Source organism: Amblyomma americanum, chromosome 10 (genome assembly GCF_052857255.1).
Source record: "Amblyomma americanum isolate KBUSLIRL-KWMA chromosome 10, ASM5285725v1, whole genome shotgun sequence".
Taxonomy (NCBI): Eukaryota; Metazoa; Arthropoda; class Arachnida; order Ixodida; family Ixodidae; genus Amblyomma; species Amblyomma americanum.
Genome location: NC_135506.1, coordinates 136,002,882 through 136,027,001, shown reverse-complemented (window position 1 = coordinate 136,027,001; position 24,120 = coordinate 136,002,882). Strand labels below are relative to the sequence as shown.

At 46.1% G+C, this 24,120-nt stretch overlaps 1 protein-coding gene across 1 annotated transcript in view; it reads left to right on the top strand.

The window, feature by feature from the left end:
• Positions 1–24,120, top strand: part of LOC144107158 (mitochondrial tRNA-specific 2-thiouridylase 1) — a 129,462-nt gene that overhangs the window by 15,563 nt on the left and 89,779 nt on the right. Inside the window, 1 exon segment of the mRNA XM_077640152.1 lies at positions 21,675–21,838. Within this exon segment, the coding sequence (XP_077496278.1) occupies positions 21,675–21,838 (164 nt within the window).

Here is a 24,120-nt window from a genome sequence, read left to right as displayed (position 1 = left end):
TGAGCAACATGTATTTAGGCTTCGTTTGTCTACCGTCTCACAACTGATAACCACGTGCCATTATTTTCTAATAACAAACAACAAATGGACGCTCTTTTTCTTGACTTCGCCAAAGCCTTTGATAAGGTACCCGCACACTAAACTCATAGAAAAGCTTTTCACTGCCGGAATCAATGCTAATAATATTGACCTTATTAGAGTGTACTTAGGAGACATGTTCATGTTGACAATAAGTACTCTGGTGCATTTCCGGTTTCATCTGGTGTTCCGCAAGGATCAGTTCTGGGGCATATCCTATTTTTAATCTATGTAACTGACATATAATTAATGTGGTTGATTCCGAAGTTGAACTATTTACAGATGGCTACGTTTTATACTCCTTAGTTGACTCTACAGTGGACCAAATTAAGCTTAACAGTAACCTGCAGAAGATGTCAAACTGGTGCAACCAATGGGGCATGTTCCTTAACGTTAATAAATGTCTGGTACTTATAATTTGTAAAAAGAAAACTGTTCTGACACATCCATATTGTACAGCTGGCGTGCCACTTGCAGAATCCTCGTCTTCAAAATGCCTTGGAGTTCAGATAACTAATCGCCTAAGCTAGGATGCCCACATTGATATTACTTGCGGGAAAGCTGTACTGAATTGTTTTCTAAATACTCTTGGCATACATTAGTTTTTGTACATAGACACAACAATGCGCTGACACATTTTAGCGGTCCATTTTAGCACAGTGGGCATAGCAGGCTATCCAGGTTAGGGATTGCAAATCTGCACATTGCTACAGGAGTGACGATCACTTTCTAGTGCTGCTGCCCTGCCCACTCTGTGTTCAGCGTTTCCTTTCTTGCGTGATCGCATTATCAAAAGATCTGTTGCCTTGTGGCGGTGTTGAAAGAAATCCTGGCCCGATTGAAAAACAAATGCTATCGGAATTGCTAAAAGGCCAGAGGAAGATTAATTCAACAATGGGGCGGGCCTGCAGGCATCTCAAAACATAACTGAGAATAAACTTTCTGGTTTAACTCAGCGAACTGATCATATTGAGAAACAGTTGTCAGGCATAAATGTCTCAGTCATGAAGTTAGACATGAAATCGGCTATGTCGGAACTTCAGGAGCAGCTTAGTACAGTTAGGAACCAGATGGACGATTTAAAAAACAGAGGCAAAAGAAATAACCTGATCATTTCAAGTAAAAGAGCTTAGCGAGGAGACTAGTAAAGAACTTGAAAGTGAAGTAGTTGGTTTTTTCCTGGAACAACAGTGAACGGTATCAAAAGCTGCCACAAGGTGGGTAAAAAGGAAATAAATAAGGTGCGACCAGTCGTTTTGAAACTGCTTGACTTTCGTGAAAAAATCAATATTACGATCATGCCATTAACTCAAAAACACCAAAATCAGCTCAAAATTCAGACACCAAAAAAGCTCAAAATCATTAGCTGAGGACTTTTCTAAACGAGTTCGGGATATATGGAAACAAATATGGAAAAGCTCCAAAGAAGAGAGGAAAGAGGGTGCCAAGCTTTAAAGCTTAGTGTTGATAGTGTACTGTATGGTCCGGATGAAACAAATGCTCCTCACTTTAAGCTTAAAAAGAAATCAAGCTGACTCCGGACTAAAAAATCTCAGACTCTGAAAATACTAAATCTTAATTGCAGAAGTGTCCTAAACAAGACAACTGAGTTGAAGGCTCTTCTGCTTTTGCATGACCCTGAAATAACGGTTTTGACAGAAACGTGGCTTAACAATACAGTATTTGACAGTGAGTTGGTCACCACTGGCTACAGTTCGTACCGAAAGGATCGTGATGGTAGGGGTGGAGATGTCAGCAGTCATTTTAAATCATCCCTTAGATTTTTAACAATGCCTGATGAACCCAATGTAGCGTGCATTTTTTGCACAGCTTACCATAAAACGTTGGATATATTATTGAAGCAATGTACAGGCCCTCGTAATCTACTGTTGTCGTATCAGACGAACTGAAACAATATTTGTGCACGAATGTTAAACCTGATAATGTTAAACCCCGCACCTCCACCAAAGATGTTACGTGGTCCAAGGCGAGAAAGACGCAAGAACTCCCCGGGCACAGCACACAGGCCGAGAGCACAGGGCCCGCACAGAGCACCCAAGCCCAGAACGCGCGCACCTCCGAGACACTTCATTCACCTCGTGTTCACTCGCAATATCCATTGCAGTATTATACTGTCAGGATATTTTAATTTGCCTGAAGTAGACTGGTCAACTTTTTCAGTTAAAAAGCCTGACCCCCCAAGGTGAAGCTGTGTTGGGCATTGCTTTTGGCTTCGACTTATTGCAGATTGTAGAAGAAAGTACCACATTTCAGGGCAATTCTCAATCAATGCTCGACCTCTTTTTTGTTAGCGGATCACTTACTGCCAAAACAGATAGCCAGATAGTAGATAGAATATCGGACCACAAACCTGTACTGCTCACTACTGCAGACGACCCTTTAGATAAGAAGCCTTAACATTTATCCTATTGAAACTTTTCTAGAGCTTTTTCGAGACACATAATAAGTATCTCGGACTCTCGATCACTAATGACTTCACTTGGACAAAGCACATTGACTACATGATGGCTAATGTTAAGCGCAAGTTGTTCTTTCTGAGGAGAGCTTTGAGACTTCCTATTCGTTGTGTCCGACTGCTCGCATACAAAAACATAATTCTGTCGATGCTAGACTATGCATGCGTTATTTGGGACACTTCCACGAAAACTTACACTAATAAGATAGAAATGGTGCCAAGAAAAGCAGCTTGCATCATTTAACATAGATTTGGACGTATGTCAGTGACAGAACTCTCAACTAAAGCAGACTTGCCACCATTAACGCAAAGAAACCGTGTGTCACAACTGAAATTCCTCTTTAATCTTATCAATGGCCGCTATTAGACACATCTCATGAAAATAATTTTTTTTTACTCTGGTTACGCCACTAGGCAAAGACAGAGCCGCACAGTAAAACCATTTACCACGTGTAATAACCATTTTAAGTATTCTTTCTTTCCACGAACAGTAATTGAATGGAATCTCCTAATCAATGACCAAGTTTCAAAATCATTTATGTCGACATTTCTTTCCAGTATTGTTTAAAAATGTGTTGTCTGTGCTTATTTTTCAAAATTTTCAAGCTACGTTATTCTACTTTGTCGTTATGTTCATTGCCTGTGTTATTACGTTGTGTTTACTTATCTGTATCCCACCCTGCTAAAATCCCCAGTGGGGATTGCAGTATAAGCAAAATAAATATAGATAACAATGGAAGTGCACGGCACATGTATGCATGCATTGCGTGCCAGAAGTAAAGGTAGAGTGAGGGCTCAAGTCGTAACTGTCTGTTTTGTCTCACAAAAAAACAAAAAACAAATCACACACGTACACGCACGCACACAACAGTATAAGCATCTAGCCTCTCGTCCAGTAGTGCCTTCAGGACTTGTATGTTCATTACTCAGTAATATTGCCAGAAGTTGCGGAATAGAAAATATGACTTGAATATTAAAATGACTCTTAGTGAGGGTGAGCCGACGATGTGAGGGTGAGGGAGGGCCAGAAAATATTTCATAGGGTGAGGGAGGGCCATGGATTCAAAAGTGAGGGTGAGGGAGGAAAAGTAAAAATGAGGGCATTTGCCTACCTCTGCTCTAGGGCTCCAAGAACTCGGGATCGTCGCCCCAACTCCCTTAACAGCCACCGCTGGTCCAAAGTGTCTCCGTCAGCGTTCGGCACATCCCAGTGGCGGCTGTTACTGCCGATTCATGAACTGATCGGGTCACAGAAAACCACTGTGGAATGTCTCTCCCGACTAATCCCATAGACGAGGAGACGCCCACAGGATGTGTTGGGCTTCTGGTTCCCACGGGGTCGCTCAAGGTCGGGAGTTCGTCGACGGGAGATGGTGTGTTGAGGAGTGCAACAGCCGCCGTTGGGTCAGCGGCCTCAAAAGATGCAGCAAGATAGGGGGAGAAGGAGTGATCGACCGCCATAAAGCATATTTGGAGGGTTGTGAGTAGGTGGTTGCGTCCACATATATCACTGTCGTATCATTACAGTACTATGTCTGGAGGTAATGAACGTGGGCCTGGCATCTGGTAGCCTGGAGAGTTCATGGTGCATGTGGCGTGGAAGGGAATCAAGGTGGAGATGAGAGCATGCTTGCACATGGAGGATGCCTTTGAGGGCCATACGTGTACATGAAGCTTGTGGGTCGACAATATGGTAGAGAATGGCTCTGCCTGCTGTAGTAGTGAGGAGGCGAGTACGCTGAGAGGTGAGGACAGCCTCCTGAGTCTCTTCGAAAGGGTTGTGGATGCCAAGAGCAAGGAGGCGTGTTGTAGAGGTGCAGATTGGGAGGCCCGAGGCAGTTTTGCAGAGAGTACGTAGGAGAACGTTCACATTGTTTGAGGTGCTGGTAGGGCAGGTTATGTTGGATGTGGCTTATAGGGAGGGCTGTTACCATGCAGAGGGTGTCCTCTTCATGCATGCCCTTTCAGAGAGAGGCATGATACGGCAATCGTTCAAAGGCTAGTGAGGCTCCATTAATACGCGTCCAACCAGAGGCCAAGGACACGTATTAGTGGGCGTTCCCAGTGGCCATTTTTCGGGTTGATGGGTGGGTTGATTGAAGATAGGAGCGTTCCCTTTTAAACGAGGTGGTGGCAGTTGCCACCATGTTCGGATTTTTAAAAAATTTTATTTAACGGTGTTATAAATTGGTCTTAAAATTCGACATTTTCTTTAAATACATTTACAGTCCTACACTTTTAACGTTATGTGACCACTTGCTTTTGAGCCACCAATCTTCCAATCGCTTTTTGCCAACTTCCGTCGCAGACTTATTTTCATGACCATTGTTATCTCTTAACCCTAGGGTCTCGGGGAAAGTGACTGCCTGCCTGCACCGACATATGGACGAATACCATCACATTCGAGTGTGAGGTGTTCAATTGTTTCTGCAGATTTACCATGCATATGTCTTTCTTCGTTGTTAAATTTCTTTTTGTAGCTGCACTTTCTAAGACACCCTGACCTAGCGTCAGTGTAGTGCACTGCCTCTTGAGTTATCATAGAAAGATTACTTCCCTATCTGCCTTTTCCAGCGTCGATATAGTTCTACACTTTTCCATTGAATTACTCTAGTTTTTGTTTTCCTCGTTTTTAACCTGCCGTTTAATGCTCTTTTTTTTTCCGCTGGTTTTTTTCCTAGTTCTTTCCCTCCAATGTGAGTCAACGCTCTTTCTGTTTAGGTATTTCAATAACTTAGCTGCCCACCTGTTATCGTCCAATTTCCTCAGGCGTTCTTCGCATAGTATTTTATTCTGAGCTTCCCGTGCTTCGAACGATGCCCAGTCCATATCCCCCTGTACTGCCTCGTTTGTGGTTTTCCTGTGGGCACCTAGTGCTAATCTTCCAGCAGCTCTCAGATTTACTTCTAATCACGACTGAACTTCTGCCCTTAAGCACAGAACCTAATTCCCAAAAGTAAGCCCCGGCACCATTATTCCTTTCCAAATTCCTTTAAGTACTTCACATTTGTTGTACCCTCATAATGCCCTGTGTTTCATTATCCTGGCATCTCTTTGCCCTTTTGCCCTAACAGACTGTTCGTACTTTTCTGTGTATATCTGTTCATCATTTACCCATACCCCGAAATATTTGTATTGTGCCATTTGGGGTATTTTGTGGCCTTGTATTGTAAGCACCTTATCAGTTGTATCGTTGCAAATCATAACACCTGAATTAGTTGTGCTAAAACTAAAGGCTGGGACTAGAGTTCCGTCCAGACCAAACTCCAATTTGCGCAAGAGATACTTTGTTTGGCATGGTTAGCGTGGTAAAAAAAAAACAAGCAATAACTTTCACTAGTCTTAAATGATTGAGCTATAGTTTACAATTTTACATCTGACTTTGCTGATTGCTGCTTTTTGAACTTTTTTAACAGTTTCAACTACGTAACTGCGCCTTAATTATTCCTATCAGCCGGCTTCGCTGACAACGGCTTCGACACCGGCACATCGGGACGTTGGCTTGAACGTAACATAAAGGAACATAAAGGACACCGGCACATCGGGACGTCGGCTTGAACGTAACATAAAGGAATATAAAGGAGTAATATAAAGGAACTCTAGCTGCAGTAAATACTTCCGAACTGCAGCAGCAGCAAATGTTCCGTCTGGACGGAACGCTAGACACTCCAAAAACTGAAACCTAGAGCATCTCCTTCTCCTCAACAACTAACCAGAGTTTGCATATCTTCCTGGCTGTCTGCTAATAGTACAATATTGTCACGTGATGGTAAGCCGATGAAGATGGAACATGAAGGATGGTGATGGCACGATTTTAATTGCGCTGACAGCCTGGCACGAGCACTTCCACCCGTCTTCTAGTCTGCCACGGGACCTGGGGCCAACAAGCGATTCTCCCGATCACAAACTAGAAGAATGGCACAGACGATTAAACACAGTACATGGCGATTGGTGTGGGAGAAGGGATGATCAGAGGAGAGAAGATGAAGGGTTTGCCGTCTTGATAGAGGTGAGTAGATGATGAGCAGTTGAAGCCAGGTCCACGAAGACTGAAGAGCCACCAGTCACCAGAAGCTAACGCTGAGGCTCGTGAACATACCCTACGTCAGGGCTGGGGTGCTGTGCTCTCATGTGTCAGTGGGTGGTCAGTGGAGTCTCAAGTCAGTGGCGGTGGTCTGGGATCAGTGACATCGCAGGTCGTCGTGTGTTCTGGGTTCTCATGTGTGGGCGATCGGTGGGGACTCATATCATTTGCGGCGGTCTCTGATCACTGTGGTTGTAGCCATGTCTTCTGGACGGGGCTTTGGGCGGGGCGGAGGAGAGCGGTGGCGTCAGGTCATAACCGGCAGGCTGGGGAGGGGAACCACGAGCACTCCACAGAAGACATCGGTGGACAGCATGTCTGAAGCTCCGGGACTGGGATTGTAAAGGTACCCAGCACCTCACATGAAATGTTGCCTGACAAAAAGCCGATGAAGACGGAAGGAAAGGATGGTGATGGCATGATTTTTAATAGTGCTTAGGGCCTGGTCATCTTCTAGTTCGCCACAATATAGTCTGCATACAATAAACCGGGAAGCCATTGCTCAATGAAATTTCCACCCAATACGTATGACAGATTATAACCTTGATTACTTCCTTGTAGCCTTCTTTGCATACTTATCACATAAAGCATGAACAGCAGCGGTGATAGAGGACAACCTTGTCTTAATCCTTTGCGTACCTCGACAGTTGTACCTTTCATTCCTTCCAGTGTAATTTCAATTTTATTGTCAAGGTTTATTTCTTCTAAGAAATCAATTACCCCTTGACCGATCCTTTCATCTTTTAATATGTTTCATAGAAGTTCCCTGTTCATGTTGTCATATGCACCGCTTATATCCAGGAAGGCTAAATGCAGAGGTCTGTTTTCCGCCTTAGCTATTTCTATGCATTGGGTAAGCATGAACAGACTATTATCGGCTGGAGCGACGAGTGCAAGCTCCACAACGTATACTTTGCTCTGGAAGAATCTGCCCGGACGTGGTTTGAAAACCACGAGACTACCCTTCCCACCTGGGAGACGTTTTGCCAGAATCTCCTGGCTACATTCCCCAACGCCTACTGCCGGGAGAAGGTGTCACATATATTATGGAGCCTAAATTAAATTTTAAAGGAAAAAGGTGTGAAGAAGACGGCACGAATTAACCGAAGAATAAAGAAGAGGAAGAAGAAGCATTCGTTGAGGTGGAGAGAGATGATTGGTGGAGAAGCATTCGGTGAGGTGGAGAGAGATGATTGGTGGAGAAGAGAAGAAGACGACGACAAGGCTTAAAGGCTTACGTGGACTAACACCGAGGCTATAAAAGGGGAGTGAGAGCGAGGCCCGGGGGGAACAGCATAGAAGCGGAGGCTCCGGCGGGTGAGGGACACTTTGGCTGGAAGAGAGCGACGCCGGCTACTGCTCCGGTGCGCTCGCGTTCTACGGCAACGCATCGTGGACTTCCTGCTGTGCCTGAGCCCGTTCCGGGGAGTCAACGGAGGAGGCTACCACTTGCTACGGCCAGGGGTGTCTCCAGCGCTGTTGCCACCCATCCGGGTGGTGCCCCCAACGCCAACAACACCGGCATCACCTCGACGGGCGCTTGCACCTGGAGATTGTACGACGCAGCCAGTGACGCCAGCCCAAGCGCGTCGAACGCCGCCAGCGACGCCAGCCCAAGCACGGCGAACGCCACCTCGACGCCGCCTACTGGATCCATACAACGCCGCAGCCACACCGAACCAACCGTGAGCATTGACACCGACCGGTAATAGTAGAACACTAGTAGTAGACGCTAGTAGCAGTGTGCCCGGGTAGTGCGTATTTATAGTCTTTGTGTTTTGTGTTAGTTTTGTTAGTTTTGTGTTCTAGTGTGTGTGCCACATAGGGTGTATTACATGTGCATTTGTGTGGGTACACCCGTCGCCTAGTCCATTCTTTCGGTCCGAGTGTTCTCCGGGGAGATCTGTGACAAAGATAAGTGGTGAGCCTGTGCCAGGATACATTTCCTTTTCTTTTTTGCTTTGTCTCAGATTTTTCCGATCTCTCGACGGCAGAAAGTATGGACTTGGCAAAAACCTTAGAGCTAGCGCTCAAGCCAGGGTTAAGCAAGGAAGAGGTGATGCGTCTCTGTGACAAGGAGAAAGAAGAGGCAAAAGGGCAGAGAGAGGAAAGGGCGCAAGCATGCGCAGATGCTCGCGAAGCAGAAGAGCAAGAGGCGAAAAGAGCTCGCGAGGCAGAAGAGCGCGAGGCGAAAAGAGCTCGCGAGGCAGAAGAGCGAGAAGCTAGAAGAGCCCGCGAGGCAGAACAGGAGAAAAGAAAGATAGAACGGGAGAAGGAGTTTATTTTTCGGAAACAGGTGCATGTGGCGGGAGGATATGAGGAGATCACGGACAATGATCAGCGTTCCTTAGCGGGTACAGAATCTCCTAGACCGGCCAGAGTTTGTCCAAGAAAGCTGATGGCTCCTTTCGATGACAAGAGAGATGATTTGGATGCATATCTGCAACGATTCGAGCGGATAGCTTTGGGGCAAGGCTGGGAGCGCAGTGAATGGGCCACGGCATTAAGCATGTGTTTAGTCGGAGAGGCGCTGAATGTGTTTGGAAGGATGCCTGGTGCTGATTCCATGGACTACGAGGAAGTCAAAAAGGCACTCTTCCAAAGATTCAGGCTTACGGCAGAGGGTTTTCGTGAGAGATTTCGCACCGCGAAACCTGAGGATTCGGAAACCGCTAAGCAGTTTTCCTGCAGGCTATCCAACTATTTTGATAGGTGGCTTGATATGTCAAACACAGAAAAGAGTTTTGAAGGTTTGCGTGACCAGCTGGTCACAGAGCAATTTTTAGCGTGTTGCAGCTCAAAGCTGGCACTATTCCTGAAGGAAAGAAAGTTGTGTTCGTTGGAAGATTTCGCCGATACTGCTGACCAGTTCCTCGAGGCTCGAGGGTTAAGGAATTTGAGTAAGGCAAAAGAGGAAGCCCAAAAGAACCTAGAGACAGATGCAGCAAAATCAAGAGCATATGGCAGTGTATCTAAGGCGCCAGTAAGGTGTTTTTCCTGCGGCAAGGTGGGACACCGTGCAGCTGACTGTCGAACTAGTAGTGCTGCCCAAAAAACACATAGTGTGACAAGGTTGTAAGAGGAGGGGTCATACTCTGGATGAGTGCCGATACAGAACGCAGGACCGAGCTGCATGCGTTGTCGACTCTAGGGTAGAACTTGTCACGCCATCCGAAGTTCCGCAGCTGAAAGGAGAGCAAACGCCGCTGGGAAATGAGGTGGTGAGTGGAACACCCAAGTCGAAAGCAGCAATGCCAGTGGTGGTTGGGCAAATAGGGGACCGTCCTATATTGGTGCTTAGAGACAGCGGAGCCAACACAGTTTTGGTTCGGTGAAGCCTGCTGAAGGACGAGGATCTTACAGGGGAAGCGTTGGCCGTCACTCTTGTGGATAGCACAGTAAGGTACCTTCCTGAAGCTAGGATTCTAGTGTCCACGCCATATTATACTGGACAGGTAGTGGGAAAATGCGTAGACCAACCCATCTACGATCTCATCTTGGGGAACATTACGGGTGCAAGAGGTGTCGAAGACCCCGATCCCGAGTGGAGGATGCTCGACGTTGAAGAACATTCAAAGGAGGAAAGGCCTGCGACGGCTCAGACGGGTGCAGTCAGTTTCTCGTCGGCAGTGGAGACAAGAGCTCAAGCGAAACCCCGAGCAACGCAGCGTCCGCTCTCTACTCCTGTTCATTTCATTTCATTTTATTACCTTAAAGGCCCCAAAAGAGGGGTGTTACTTAAGGGGTGGCAACAATTAAAAGCACAGATTCACAATAACAGGAAAGTTTTTACATTTTCAGCGAAAAGACTTGGGCAAGTGATGATGGCAACGTTGTTTGGAAGGCCGTTCCAAACAATGTGCCTGAGCGTAACACCGGGCGAAATTGCAATTAGGCAAAAAGAAGACCCGAGCCTGAAGACCTGCTTCGAAAGGGTCGGGGAAAAAGGAAAAGAAAGAAGAGTCGCACGTCCTTCGAATATCAATTGGTAAATGGTCTTCTGCACAGGGAGTGCATATTTATTTCGGGAAGGCGCGTCCAACAGCTGGTGTTACCGAGAGATATGCGAGAGACCGTGTTGCGCTTAGGATACGACGCCATTATGGCCAGACACCAGGGTGTTCAAAAAACGGTGTCTAGGATCACCGAGGAGTTCTTTTCGCCGGGTGTTCAGAGTGACATTAAGCGCTTTGTTCGCTCATGTGACATGTGCCAGCGCACAGTTCCGAAGGGAAGAGTTGGTCCCGTACCTCTGGGCAAGATGCCAGCCATCGACCTACCATTTCAGCGAGTGGCGGTTGACATTGTGGGGCCAATCTCTCCAGTATCCGCCAAAGGCAATAGATATGTCCTTTCTGGTTGACGTGGCCACTCGTTATCCTGACGCTATTCCACTGAGAACTATTGACAGTATCCAAGTGGCGGAGGGTCTTGTGGAAATGTTTTCGCGTTATGGGTTCCCGAGGGAAATTTTGAGTGACCAGGGCTCGAACTTCACATCGGAGCTAATGAAGGAGGTTAACTGCCTTTTGTCAGTAAGACAGTTACTGACGACGCCTTACCATCCCATGTGTAATGGGCTTGTAGAGCGGTTCAACGGCACCCTCAAAAATATGATCAAGAAAATGTGCCAGGAGAGACCTACTGATTATCATCATCATCATCATTTATTTACCCTTAAAGGCCCTTGGTTTAGGGCATTACATAAGGGGGGGGAGTAGTCGTTACATATACAATGGTACAACAAAAATCAATACAAAGTGCAGGGTTCTTGTTAAACATTAACATCATTACAAGCATCAACACTAATAAAGACACAGCTGCTCAAGAACAACTTGGAAAAAACAAAAAAAAACACGCATAAACATTAAAAAACACGGCAAAATATCTCAGCCCTTAAAATGTGCTATTAATAAGTGCCTGAATTTATTAGGTTCTACTTCAGTAACTATGGAATCGGGTAAGTCATTCCACAATGTAATGTAGCTAGGTAAAAAGGATTTATTAAATGAGTTTGTGGAGCCATGTATGCGCTGCAAACTTAAAGAATTGAAAAGTCGGCGTGAGGTGCGAAGCGGCAGGTGTAATACAGAATTTCTTAGCTGTGGGAAGGTATGGTACAATTTGTGAAATAGGCAATGCTGTGAAATTTTACGCCGAAGTGCCAGGGGTTGAAGATCAAGGGATGCCTTGATAAGAGTTATACTGTGTCGTCTGTCATACTGCGATGTGATAAAACGGGCTGCGCGATTTTGGATGGCTTCAAGCTGATCGATTAGATATTTCTGATGGGGATTCCAGATCGCCGAGGCATATTCGAGTTTCGAACGGATGAATGTTACGTAGGCGAGTTGACGGATAGAACGGGGTGAAAAAGCGGGGGATCGTCTGATAAACCCAAGCAACTTGGAAGCATCTGTACAAAGTTTTGCAATGTGCTCAGACCATGTTAGTTTGTTGTTCACGATGATTCCAAGATACCTGTATGATTCTGTTTCAGAGAGTGGTGTAGAGTTTAATGAATACGGATAGCTGAGGTTATTTCGCTTTCTTGATACATGCATGAACTTACATTTGGAAATGTTCAGTTGCATAAGCCATGACGTACACCAGGTTTCTATGAGATTTAGGTCGCGTTGAAGCAGAGTGTGATCATCGGGAGTAGATATGCGGCGGTAAAGGATGCAATCGTCTGCGAAGAGGCGGATACAAGATGATATGGCATTAGGAAGATCATTTATAAATATCAGAAAAAGGAGTGGTCCCAGCACCGATCCCTGGGGGACACCAGAGATGACTGTAGTATTTTGTGATCTGTGGTTCTTTATTACTGTATATTGTGAGCGTTCGCGGAGAAAGCAGTCAATCCATGACAACATTAAAGGGTTAATGTGGAGGCAGGACAGTTTTGCCATTAAACGCTAATGTGGAACGCGATCGAAGGCTTTGGAGAAGTCTAGGTAAATGACGTCAGTTTGGAAGGAAGAATCTAAGTTTAAGTGAAGGTCTGTGGTGAATTCAAAAAGCTGGGACTCGCAAGAATGGCCTGATCTAAAACCATGCTGTTTTTCATAAAAGAAAGCGTTATTGTCGAGGTGTGATGTGATCTGCGAATATAAAATGTGCTCCAGTAGCTTGCATGGAATAGATGTTAATGAAATTGGGCGGTAATTAGAAGGATCGGATCGATTGCCTGCCTTAAATACTGGGGTTACTTTACTAGTTTTCCAATCATTTGGTATTTCGCCGTTTGAAACAGACTGCTGAAAAATAGTGTGCAAAATACGGCTAGAAATGCTCACGGTGCCCTTCAATATTTTGGCAGTTATGTTGTCTGGCCCAGGAGCGCTTGACAACTTAAGGTTGTCGATGAGTTTAGCGATACCCTCATGGGTTATAAAAACTGGTGGCATTTGGGAAAAATTAGTGGCAGGTATTGGGGGAATACCAAGTGCAGGTCCGTGGGTGAACACGGAGGAGAAATATGAATTCATGACATCTGCGCGCTCAATATCAGGAACATGTAAGCCATCATGGTTAACCAAAGAAATGTTTTGAGTACGGCTTTTGCACGGGGTGACCAGATTCCAGAACTTTTGGGGGTTAACGTGCATAATGTTTTCAAGATCTTCGTGAAAAAATTTCTTTTTAGAAAGTCGTAGTATGCTAATGTATTCATGTAGGCATTTGCTGTACGTTTCCCATTTTTCTACAGAATTTGTGTTTTTGGCCGCACGATAGAGGCGCTTCTTTCTGTTTTCTAACTGTCGCAAGGCGTTGTTATACCAGGGCTTGTTACAGTCACCACGTATGCAGACAAGGGGGACATAGGTTTCGACAAGAGATAAGATTTTATTTTTGTAGAGCAACCAGTTTTGTTCTACTGATCCAATGGGTGCAGCCTGCTGGAAAAGGTGGAAAAAAGTTTCTAACTCACGGTTAATAGTGCGAAAATCTGCTTTATTGTAGTCGCGGATGTACTTTGTGGAGCGTTGCTTTGTGAGGATGGGAACGGAAAAATTGAACACAAGCACCTCGTGATCACTTAGACCAGTGATGCTTGTTAATGACTCAATTAACTCCGGTTTGGAAGCGAGAACAAGATCTAGAATGTTGTCGCCACGAGTAGGCACTTTAACTGTCTGGGTGAAGTTAAACGTGAGGACTAAGTCAATAAAATTGGTCGACGGACCGGACCGTGCTGACAAGGTTTCCCAGTCGATATCGGGAAAGTTAAAGTCTCCACAAAGTAGGAAGTTCGCATGGACAAACCGAGAGTGCAGATCAAGTAGGACGGAGTGAAGGTCGGTAAGAAAGGAGTCGCAATTAGGAGGCCGATAACAAGCAACAATAATGTTTGTACAGCTAGGAAGGGCCAGTTTAACGCAAAGTATATCGTGAGAGGAACTAACATGGACGGGGGATGTATGCAATTCTGATTTCGAGAGAACAAGAACGCCACCACCCCTTCTTCCCGCTGTGTCGCGCCTGTAAGCAACAAAAAGTTTCGTTTCGGAAAGAAGTTCTGTGTCCTCGATATCTGGAGTTAGCCAAGACTCGGTGAAAATAGCAATGTCCGCAGAACTATCTGCAAGAAGGGACCCTATTGCTTCTTTCTTTGGGAGGTAACTGCGGATATTTGTCAATAATAGAGTCATGTTCTTAGAAGACCGCGCATTTCTGTCAGCAAATGATGATTGACGAGGATTGACACGTAGTGAGCGGAAAACAAGTGGTGGTGATAGCTATGATGACGATAGCTCTGTTACAGTATCGGTTGTGTCATTGTAGAAGTATTGCTTGCTACCAATAATAAGTTTGTTGAAACGTATCTTGAATGTAGCGCTAGATTGCTGAGCATACGCAAAAAGTTTTTTCCGGGCCAATCTTACACGGGCGGAATAATCTTCGCGAACGGTATACCCTGCATTTTTAAGCTGAAATGTTGCTGAAAGTATTAAGGATTTGGTTTTGAAATGCGCAAATTTTACGATAATGGGGCGTTTCTTTGCTTCCGTGTAACGACCCATTCGGTGCGCGCGCTCAATGTCAGCCGGATCAATTGACACAGAAAGTTTGTCGCGGCAGAAGGAGACGACATGTTCTTCAGATTGCGCCCACGTTTCTTCTTTTACATCCTAAATTCTTAAAAAGATAAGGTTCGACCTGCGGAGGCGGTTCTCCGCGTCATCACATTTTTCGACAGCTGTTTGATTTTAAACGTAAGCTTAGTACTGTTCTGGCTTGTATTATTGTGCGGGCAGGGGATACTCGATTGAACATTCCCAATATTTCTTTCCAAATCATCGACACGCAGCGACAGACGATTGACAGTTTCTTCTATGTTAGACTGCGCACCACGAATAGCTGACAACTCGGCAATTATTGTGGCATGAGATTGCTCGAGGCGAGCGAAAGCTTCAGAAATATCCTCTAATGACACAGGGGGCCCAGGGTTAAGTTCAATATCTCCTGACTGAACAAGCATAAAAAAAAACAAGGAATGCATTAAAGTAGTGGAAACATGACAGGCGAAGCATTCGGCGACAGCAATCAAGCATTTCAGGGGGGCACGCCACCGCGAGCAAGAACGGGTCATTTGAACGGAACGATGCCGAGGACAGCAGGTAACTAACCTGCGTAAGAAGGGGCGAAATCATGACCAAGTTCCGAGCGGTGATGTGCCCCAAGTGGCTCCAGAGCAGATGCGTCTTTTGTAGTCGATGCGTATCTCCCGCGCTGATAGTTCCGCCAGGTTGCCAGGTGTCGTACTTGACAAGCGGCTGGAACGGCGGTGGAAGGCAGGTTTCAAGTTCTTCGTGGACGGTGACGGAAGGGTTCCAAGGTGAGTCGATGAAATCGAAGAATCCAAGGGGATAGTTGAAGCAGGAAGGCGGTGGGGTGGTGCAGAGCAGAATAAAAGCCTGCGTAAGAAGGGGCGAAATCATGACCAAGTTCCGAGCGGTGATGTGCCCCAAGTGGCTCCAGAGCAGATGCGTCTTTTGTAGTCGATGCGTATCTCCCGCGCTGATAGTTCCGCCAGGTTGCCAGGTGTCGTACTTGACAAGCGGCTGGAACGGCGGTGGAAGGCAGGTTTCAAGTTCTTCGTGAACGGTGACGGAAGGGTTCCAAGATGAGTCGATGAAATCAAAGAATCCAAGGGGATAGTTGAAGCAGGAAGGCGGTGGGGTGGTGGAGAGCAGAATAAAAGCCTGCGTAAGAAGGGGCAAAATCATGACCAAGTTCCGAGCGGTTTTGTTCGGTTTTGTTCGCTTACCGCGAAGTACCACAAACGGGTCTTGGTTTCTCGCCTTTGAGATGTTATATGGGAGAGCCTGTAGAAGTCCACTTACAATACTCAAGGAGCTGTGGGCTAATAAAGAGATTGCATCAGATCTCGAGACCTTATACATATACGTGTTTGAGTTGCGGGATAGGTTGAAGGAAACATGCAGGCCTGCACATCGAAGCCTGGAAAAGGCGCGTGAACGCCACAAGGGATGTTATGAAAAGAAAGTCATTCACAGAAATCTGAATCCGGGCGACAGGGTTCTTGTGTTGCTACCCATGGATCATGATAAGTTAATGTTGCAATGGAAGGGGCCATACCTTGTGACATGGAAGAAAAAGGATATCGATTATGAGGTATTGATAGATAGCATTAAGAGGGTTTTACATGTAAATATGTTGAAGAAATATGAAGAAAGAGGTCCCGTACGGCGGTACGCCCCCAGGGCAACTTGTTGGGTAGTGGCCGAGGAGACAGGTGATGCTACCGAGGTGTCCACGTTCAGTGGGAAGAAAGACGCAGGAGGGGATGAGGTACTGAAGAAGCCCAATTTTAATGCAGACAGAGGATTACAGCTCTACTCCAAATCAAGGGGGAGACGTTTTGGGATGGGCCAAGCAAAACTGAGGTCATATGTTACAAATTAGACTTGTATAGAGATAGAGCTAACTGGTCAGCTCTGGGTGTCTCTGGGATATATCTTGTTGTTGTTGTGTTAATGTATCTCTGGGATTTATCTTGTGGTTGTTGTTGCTGTTTTTGGTGTTATGTGATTATGCAAGGGAGTGTGTTGTGGACACGAACATGTTTATTAAGGACTCTGTACGGACAGCGGCAGTGGTGTTTTAGTGTTCTGAAAACGCAGTTTGGTGTGCTGTGTTAGTGGTGTGCTCGTGGTGTGCGCTGGACATCTGCGGTGTGTTGTGTGCCGGGTTCAGAATCGCCACAGAAGACAGTCGGCTGGCTGGATGGCTTGGAGATGAGGGTGACGTGAGCAGTTTTTCATGGAAAAACTCTTGAGAGTGGGGGTCCTTGTCACATATATTAAGGAGCCTAAATTAAATATTGAAGGAAAAAGGTGTGAAGAAGATGACGCGAATTAACCGAAGAATAAAGAAGAGGAAGAAGAAGCATTCGTTGAGGTGGAGAGAGATGATTGGTGGAGAAGCCTTCGGTGAGGTGGAGAGAGATGATTGGTGGAGAAGGGAAGACGACAAGGCTTACGTGGACTAACACCGAGGCTATAAAAGGGCGAGTGAGAGCGAGGGACTGGGGGGAACAGCAGAGAAGCGGAGGCTCCGGCGGGTCAGGGACACATCGGCTGGAAGAGAGCGACGCCGGCTACTGCTCCGGTGAGCTCGCGTTCTACGACTCCGCATCGTGGACTTCCTGCCGTGCCTGAGCTCGTTCCGGGGGAGTCAACGGAGGACGCTACCACTTGCTACTGCCAGGGGTGTCTCCAGCGCTGTTGCCACCCATCCGGGTGGTGCCCCCAACGCCAACACCGGCATCACCTCCACGGGCGCTTGCACCTGGAGCTTGTACGACGCAGCCAGCGACGCCAGCCCAAGCGCGTCGAACGCCGTCTCGACGCCGCCTACTGGATCCATACAACGCCGCAGCCACACCGAACCAACCGTGAGCACGAACGCCGACCGCTAATAGTAGAACACTAGTAGTAGACGCTAGTAGCAGTGTGCCCAGGTCGTGTGTATTTATAGTCTTTGTGTTTTGTGTTAGTTTTGTTAGTTTTGTGTTCTAGTGTGTGCGCCACGTAGGGTGTATTAAATGTGCGTTTGTGTGGGTACACCCATCGCCTAGTTTATTCTTTCGGTCCGAGTGTTCTCCGTAGAGATCCGTGACAGAAGGCTGAAGCTGCTCTGCACTCCCGAAACCAGCGCACGAATGAAAGTGTGCACATGTACATCGAGGACATGGCCCGTCTATTCAGGCGTGCCATCCCCAACAGGACGGAGGAGAAGAAGCTTCGCCATCTGATGTGAGGAGTTAAGCAGGAGCTCTTCGCAGGCCTCGTACGCAGCCCACCCCGCACTGTAGCGGAATTTCTCACCGAGGCGACCACCATGGAGACGACGCTCCAACAACGGGCCCGCCAGTACAATCGGGACATCAATAGCGTTGTGCCCGAAACCTTTTCGTCGTGCCTAGGCGGCAGTACAGACACATTGCGCGAACTGATTTGGTCAGTTGTCCGGGAGGAACTCCAACGGTTCTGTCTGCCCCAGGTTGCGCCTGGGCCTCTGGCAGCGCTGACAGAAGTTGTCAGGGACGAAGTGCGGCAGGTTGCGCAGGCGCCTCCTGTTCCCGAAGCGCCGCCCCAGTTCGATGCCCGACCCACATATGCATCCGTTGTACGTCGCTTTTTCTTCTTCTTCCACAGTGGCACGTATCAATATCATCAGCAAACAAGACCCTTGGTTTCCTCAAGCGCCATCTTCACCATGCTCCCCAACATGTAAAGTTATTAGCTTACAATTCATTCGTTAGGTCCAAACTAGAATTTGCATTGCCCATTTGGAATCCTCATCAAGCTTACCTCATCAATGCCATCGAATCTGTACAAAATCGCGCTGCTTGCTTCATTCATTCATCGTACTCTTATGACATCAGCGTTTCTTCCTTAAAAACATCATCCGGATTGTCACCCTTATCGCTCCGCCGTCGCATTGCAAGCCTGTCTTTATTTCACAAATTCTTCCACAGCCCTGTGCACATCGCACCTTATATTCTTCCCCTAGCACGCATATCTCACCGCACCAGCCATCGCCTACAAGTTGCCCGTCCACGCCCACGCACCGTCACTTTTTCTAATTCCTTCTTTCCTCGTGCAGCCGCAGACTGGAACGGCCTTCCAAACAATGTTGCCATCATCACTTGCCCAAGTCTTTTCGCTGAAAATGTAAACACTTTTCTGTTATTGTGAATTTGTGCTTTTAATTCTTGCCACCCCTTATGTTACACGCCCCTTTTTGGGGCCTTCAACATAATAAAATGAAATGAAATGGTCTCTTAGCACATTTGCGAACGAAGCTTGAAGGGCTCGGAGTCACTGAACAGTTTGTGCACTGCATCTTGCACCGCGAAGCATTAGGCAGCAAGACACTGATTATGAAATTTGTCATGGACGCTGTTTTTGGCGTAGTGAACTTTAGTCTTTCAGGAGTGCTCAACCACTGTCAGTGAACTTCTCTGTTACTAGAGGAAGAATGCAATCATCAGGAGATCTTATACCGTATAGGCGTGCGCTGGTTCAGCTGCAAAAAAGTGCTGGAGATTTTTTACCTCAGAGAGGCAATCGGCTCTTTGAAGGAGAAAAATAACCAGTCGCTGAGCTGTCAAATGAGAAGTGGCTTCGTTCTCTTGCATTTCTTCCTGACATATGTGATCACCTGAACATCTTGAATATAAAAGTTCAGGGAAAACAAATATTCATAACGAAAATGAGTGAGGACGTTCGTGCATTTAAGGCCAAATCACTCGCCTAATGAATCCCCTCGCTAATGAACCTGCCCCGCTTTTGTCGGCCAGAATTAACTTTTTTTTTCAGCCTTTTAACTTTTTGTCGCTGGTTCCTCATGCCAAGATGCTGCCAAGTGGGGAGTGTGGTGCGCTCGGCGAACTTGGCAGAGCACGAATACGTTGTGTACTGTAAGCTAAGGCATAGCATTCGCATTACGCACTCGTCACCGGCCTGTGTGTTTTTTTTTAACCTCACGTAAAAAACGCGCGCCTGTCCTTCAGGGCCGGTGTTCAGCATGTTCGCATTATCTTGATGCGATTGGCCGGCGCCGCCGGCTACCGCAAAATTACCGGATCGCGTCAGAGTGAAGGATGCTAAACACTAGCGGCATGGACGCCTCTGACCGCGTGCATTTGTTGATGACCGAAGGACAGGCAGAGGTGTGATATGAAATATCGATCCTTCCAAAAAAATCTGTTGAAACTTTTTTTTCCCCACTTAATGAACCCTCCCTCCAAACTGTTGTCGACTTTTCTGAAAAAAAAAGTGGGTTCATTATGCGAGTACTCTGGCGGTACCAGAGTACTCTGGCGGTACTACTCTGGCAGTACCAGATGAAAGGGAATAAGCTGGACCATTTTCCATCTTTCAATGATCTTGCAAAGTTCTCACAGATATACTCCGTAATCCCACGAAAGAATTCAAAATTCGGTTTCAAGACGTCCGCAGCCTCTCCAAACAGTTCGAAATTTTCTCTGTGCCCTTCGCTATGCAAGTCGACGATCTTATTGAACTTCAAGCAAGCACCACATTATGACAGAAGTGTGAAGATGTAGGCATCCGGTATTTTTCACTTTCAGGCAATTTTTCCAACCCTGAAGCATCAAGCAACAAGGATCATTGCCATGTCCAAGAGCACATACTTGTGTGAGCGCCTCTTCTCGTGATTGAAAGTGAACAGATATGTGCTGTGGTCAAGGATGATAGACGACCACCTCAGAGCCACCATGCTAATCGTCTCCGCACAAGACCTCCCGCCAGATATTGCATCCCTTGTTGCTGCTAAGCATTGTCAAACCTCAAGCAAGCAGCACGCTTAGAACTGGAGGGTAAATCCTGCGATTAAAAAACACCTTTTTTTGACAAGGCCAATTATCTTCGTAGTTTCTTTTATTTAACACTCAGCAAGATTGGCACTCTTCACACCGCTAACTCCCACCCAAATTGTTATTGACCCCTGCCCCTTTTTCAGCTTCTGTCCCATGGGGGGTGAAATTTTCTTAATTGCGGCCCGGATAGCAATAAGAGTTTTGAGACTGCTGGAGTAGCAGTGGGTATGTAAACGAACTTAGTGTACCACCTTGGATATAACGAGCCTTAGTATGCCACCTTAGACATAAGGACCATTCGTGTGTTAACCTTGGGTAACATCATCATCATCATCGTCAGCCTGACTACACCTACTGCAGGGCGAAGGGCCCTCCCATGTCTCTCCAACTAATCCTGTCCTTTGCCAGCTGTGACCACCGTATCCCTGCCGTTAACTTCAATCTCATCCGTGGACCTTACTTTCTGCCGTCCCCTGTTAAATTGCCTTCTCTTGTAATCCACTCCATTACACTTAAGGACCAGTGGTTATCACGCCCTGCCCAGGCCCATTTCTTCCTCTTGATTTAGACTAAGATATCATTAACCCGCGTTTGTTCCCTCACACACACTGCTTGCTTCCGGTCTCGTAATGTTACACCTATCATTTTTTTTTCCATAGCTCGCTGTGTTGTCCTTAGCTTGAGCTGAACACATTTCGTTAGCCTCCACGTTTCTGCCCCGTAGGTGATTACTGGCAAGATACAGCTGTTGTATAATTTTCTCTTGAGGGATATTGGTAAACTGCCATTCATGATCTGAGAGAACCTGCCGTATGCGCTCCACCCCATTCTTATCCTTATAGTTATTTCCTGTATGAAGAAAAAGGAACGCCGACCAAAAGGTTGTTGTTTAAAACGAAGACTTTTCGGCTTCCAAACTGCCATTCATGATCTGAGAGAACCTGCTGTATGCGCTCCACCCCATTCTTATCCTTATAGTTATTTCCTGTATGAAGAAAAAGGAACGCCGACCAAAAGGTTGTTGTTTAAAACGAAGACGTTTCGGCTTCCGTTACGGAAGCCGAAACGTCTTCGTTTACAATCGGTCTCTTTCGACTGGGAGGGCCATTAGGTCGATTTTCCACGGTGTTAGACGCATGCATCCTCAATCTGTGCAGCACCATGCTGGAGGAGTACCAAAGGGGTTGGACACCAAACCCAGATGTGCTATGCAACCGGGCCATCAAGTTCGGTGTTTTCCACCAGCACGCCACTGAGAGGCTGGGCGCTGACCTCATTGCCACGGGCCACTACGCGCGCTTGCGGCCGTTCTCCGGTGGTCGTGAGTGCTTCTCGCCTGCCATGCTTTGCCTCATAGCATGTCCCGTAATATAAAGGTTAAGGGGGAAGATGGTCTTTGAAAAGTATTTTACTTATAAAGTCACAGTTATCAAATTTTCAGTGAACATATATTTTTGCATGCGGATTCTAAATATGCTATTTAGTTTTATGAAAAGCATGTCCTTGTGCACTTATGTAATATGGTCTGTAACTTATTGCCGAGCAGCCTTTAAAGAGCAAGCGAAGAGGTTTTTGAATTCGACGAGATTAAAGGGGTAAAATAGGTGAAACTTGCAGGTAAAGCATGCAGACTATTTTAGTGCTAGGATTTGAAATTGTGACATAATCGCAGAGTAAAGTCGCATTGACGTTCAGGCAAGAGAAAAGTCTACAGCAGTTGTATCTTACCGGTACTCACCTATGGGGCAGAAACGTGGAGGCTAACGAAAAGGGTTCAGCTTAATTTAAGGACACTGCAGTGTGCCATGGAAAGAAAAATAATAGGTGCAACGTTAAGAGACCGGAAGCGGGCAGAGTGGGTGAGGGAACAAACACAGGTTAATGACATCCTAGTCGAAATCAAGAGGAAGAAATGGTCTTGGGCAGGGCATGTAATGCGCAGGCAAGATAACCGCTGGTCCTTAAGGGTTAAAGGGGCCCCGAAACACATTTTCGGTGCATTGTTTTGACTGTTGCTTGCATAGAATGAGTTATAGTGATGCTATTACCATCGGTTGTATGTGTATACTGTGGTTTTTAATATTTTAATTATCTCGCAAAAACAAATTCGTGGCGATGACGGTGTCGCCATACAGTGGCGGTTTTTAGCAGCGGATATGACATCACTTAGTGGGAGTTTGATGATTGGACAGAGTAAATATATTGCAAATTGTGTTACTAACTAGATATGTTTCGTCAAGTTTTTGTGTTTTATATTACATTTACAAAACCAACGTCTCTTTACAAACCAGCGTCTCGTATCGTTATTCTGATTCTCCAACTTCTTTGTGTAAATCTGCTGATTTGCAAACACTTGACATTAGAACCAAATGCGACAGACTCAAGTTTCTTTTCCTGATCGCTAACCACTACTTGAAAATCGATCAAACAAAATACTTTGAAATTAAAACAGGGGAAACATCACGCCATCGTCACAGTTTGTACATCCCAATGCCGCCTGTCAGAAATGATTGCTTTAAATTTAGTTTTTTCCCGAGAGCCATTAAGGAATGGAATATGTTACCAAACTCCGTTGTCACGTCACAATCACTTAGTGAATTTTTAGATAAACTGCACAATGTTTTATGTTCTGCTTGATTTTTATGACAATGTTTTTGTTTTGTTCAAGTGGCAAACACAATTATGTATGAAATTTAGTGTTGATCTCAGTGTTTGTTTGATGTGTTCTTTTTCTGTTTCAAGTTTGATATCCACTCCTGTAATAGCCCGCCCAGGGCTGACAGTATGAATAAATGAAATGAAAAATGAAAATGAAACTTTTTTGCCCTAGATAAAAGCACTGTAAATCAAGTAAAACAAAAATGCACCACCAGAGGCTCTGGCTATTTTTTGCATCGAAGGACTTTGCACCTCTCTGTAAACACACTACGACCTAGCACTTAACACTTAAGGCTACCCTCTATGTATCTGAGAGTGGCTTTGCAGAATCGATCCGATCGAGCCATTGCACTCTATAAGCATTCGTTTCGGTCCCAAGGAAGGATGCGTTCGTTTCACATTTAGCAGGCAGTGCACATCATCAGCTTGTGGGGGATCACCGGGCAGCGGCGCCGGATGGCGCCACGTTCCCGTCAGCAGCGTGCGCTCCTTGCTCGCCATGACCAACCAGCGCGCTAGGAGCGACGGGCGATGGTTGGCGGTAAGCAGTAGCGGTACGCGCTATGCTAAATGTGTCTGATGTCTTGCGCAGGCTGTCAAGCCGTCGCAGTATCTCGCGCTGGGTCAGCTGGGCGTTCACATGGTTGTTGTGACCATGGAAACAGCGCTGCCAGCCTTGGCATGAACGAGTTACAGAGAACAGGCAACCATGGAGTGCAAAATTCCGCCACGTGCTCAGATAGGCTCTTTTGATTGGTCGCACTAAGTGTCGTCATTGGGAGAGTGAAATGGGAATGGGAAGCTGCATGAAAATCGATATGTGGGCAGCATTTTGTTTGCTTTTATTTTGAAATTTCTTCATTGAATAACTCCCGTTCCTATGCTTCGATTCTTGTAATTATTTTTGAGTCGGCATCTGTGTGACACAAAGAATCCATCTGAAGC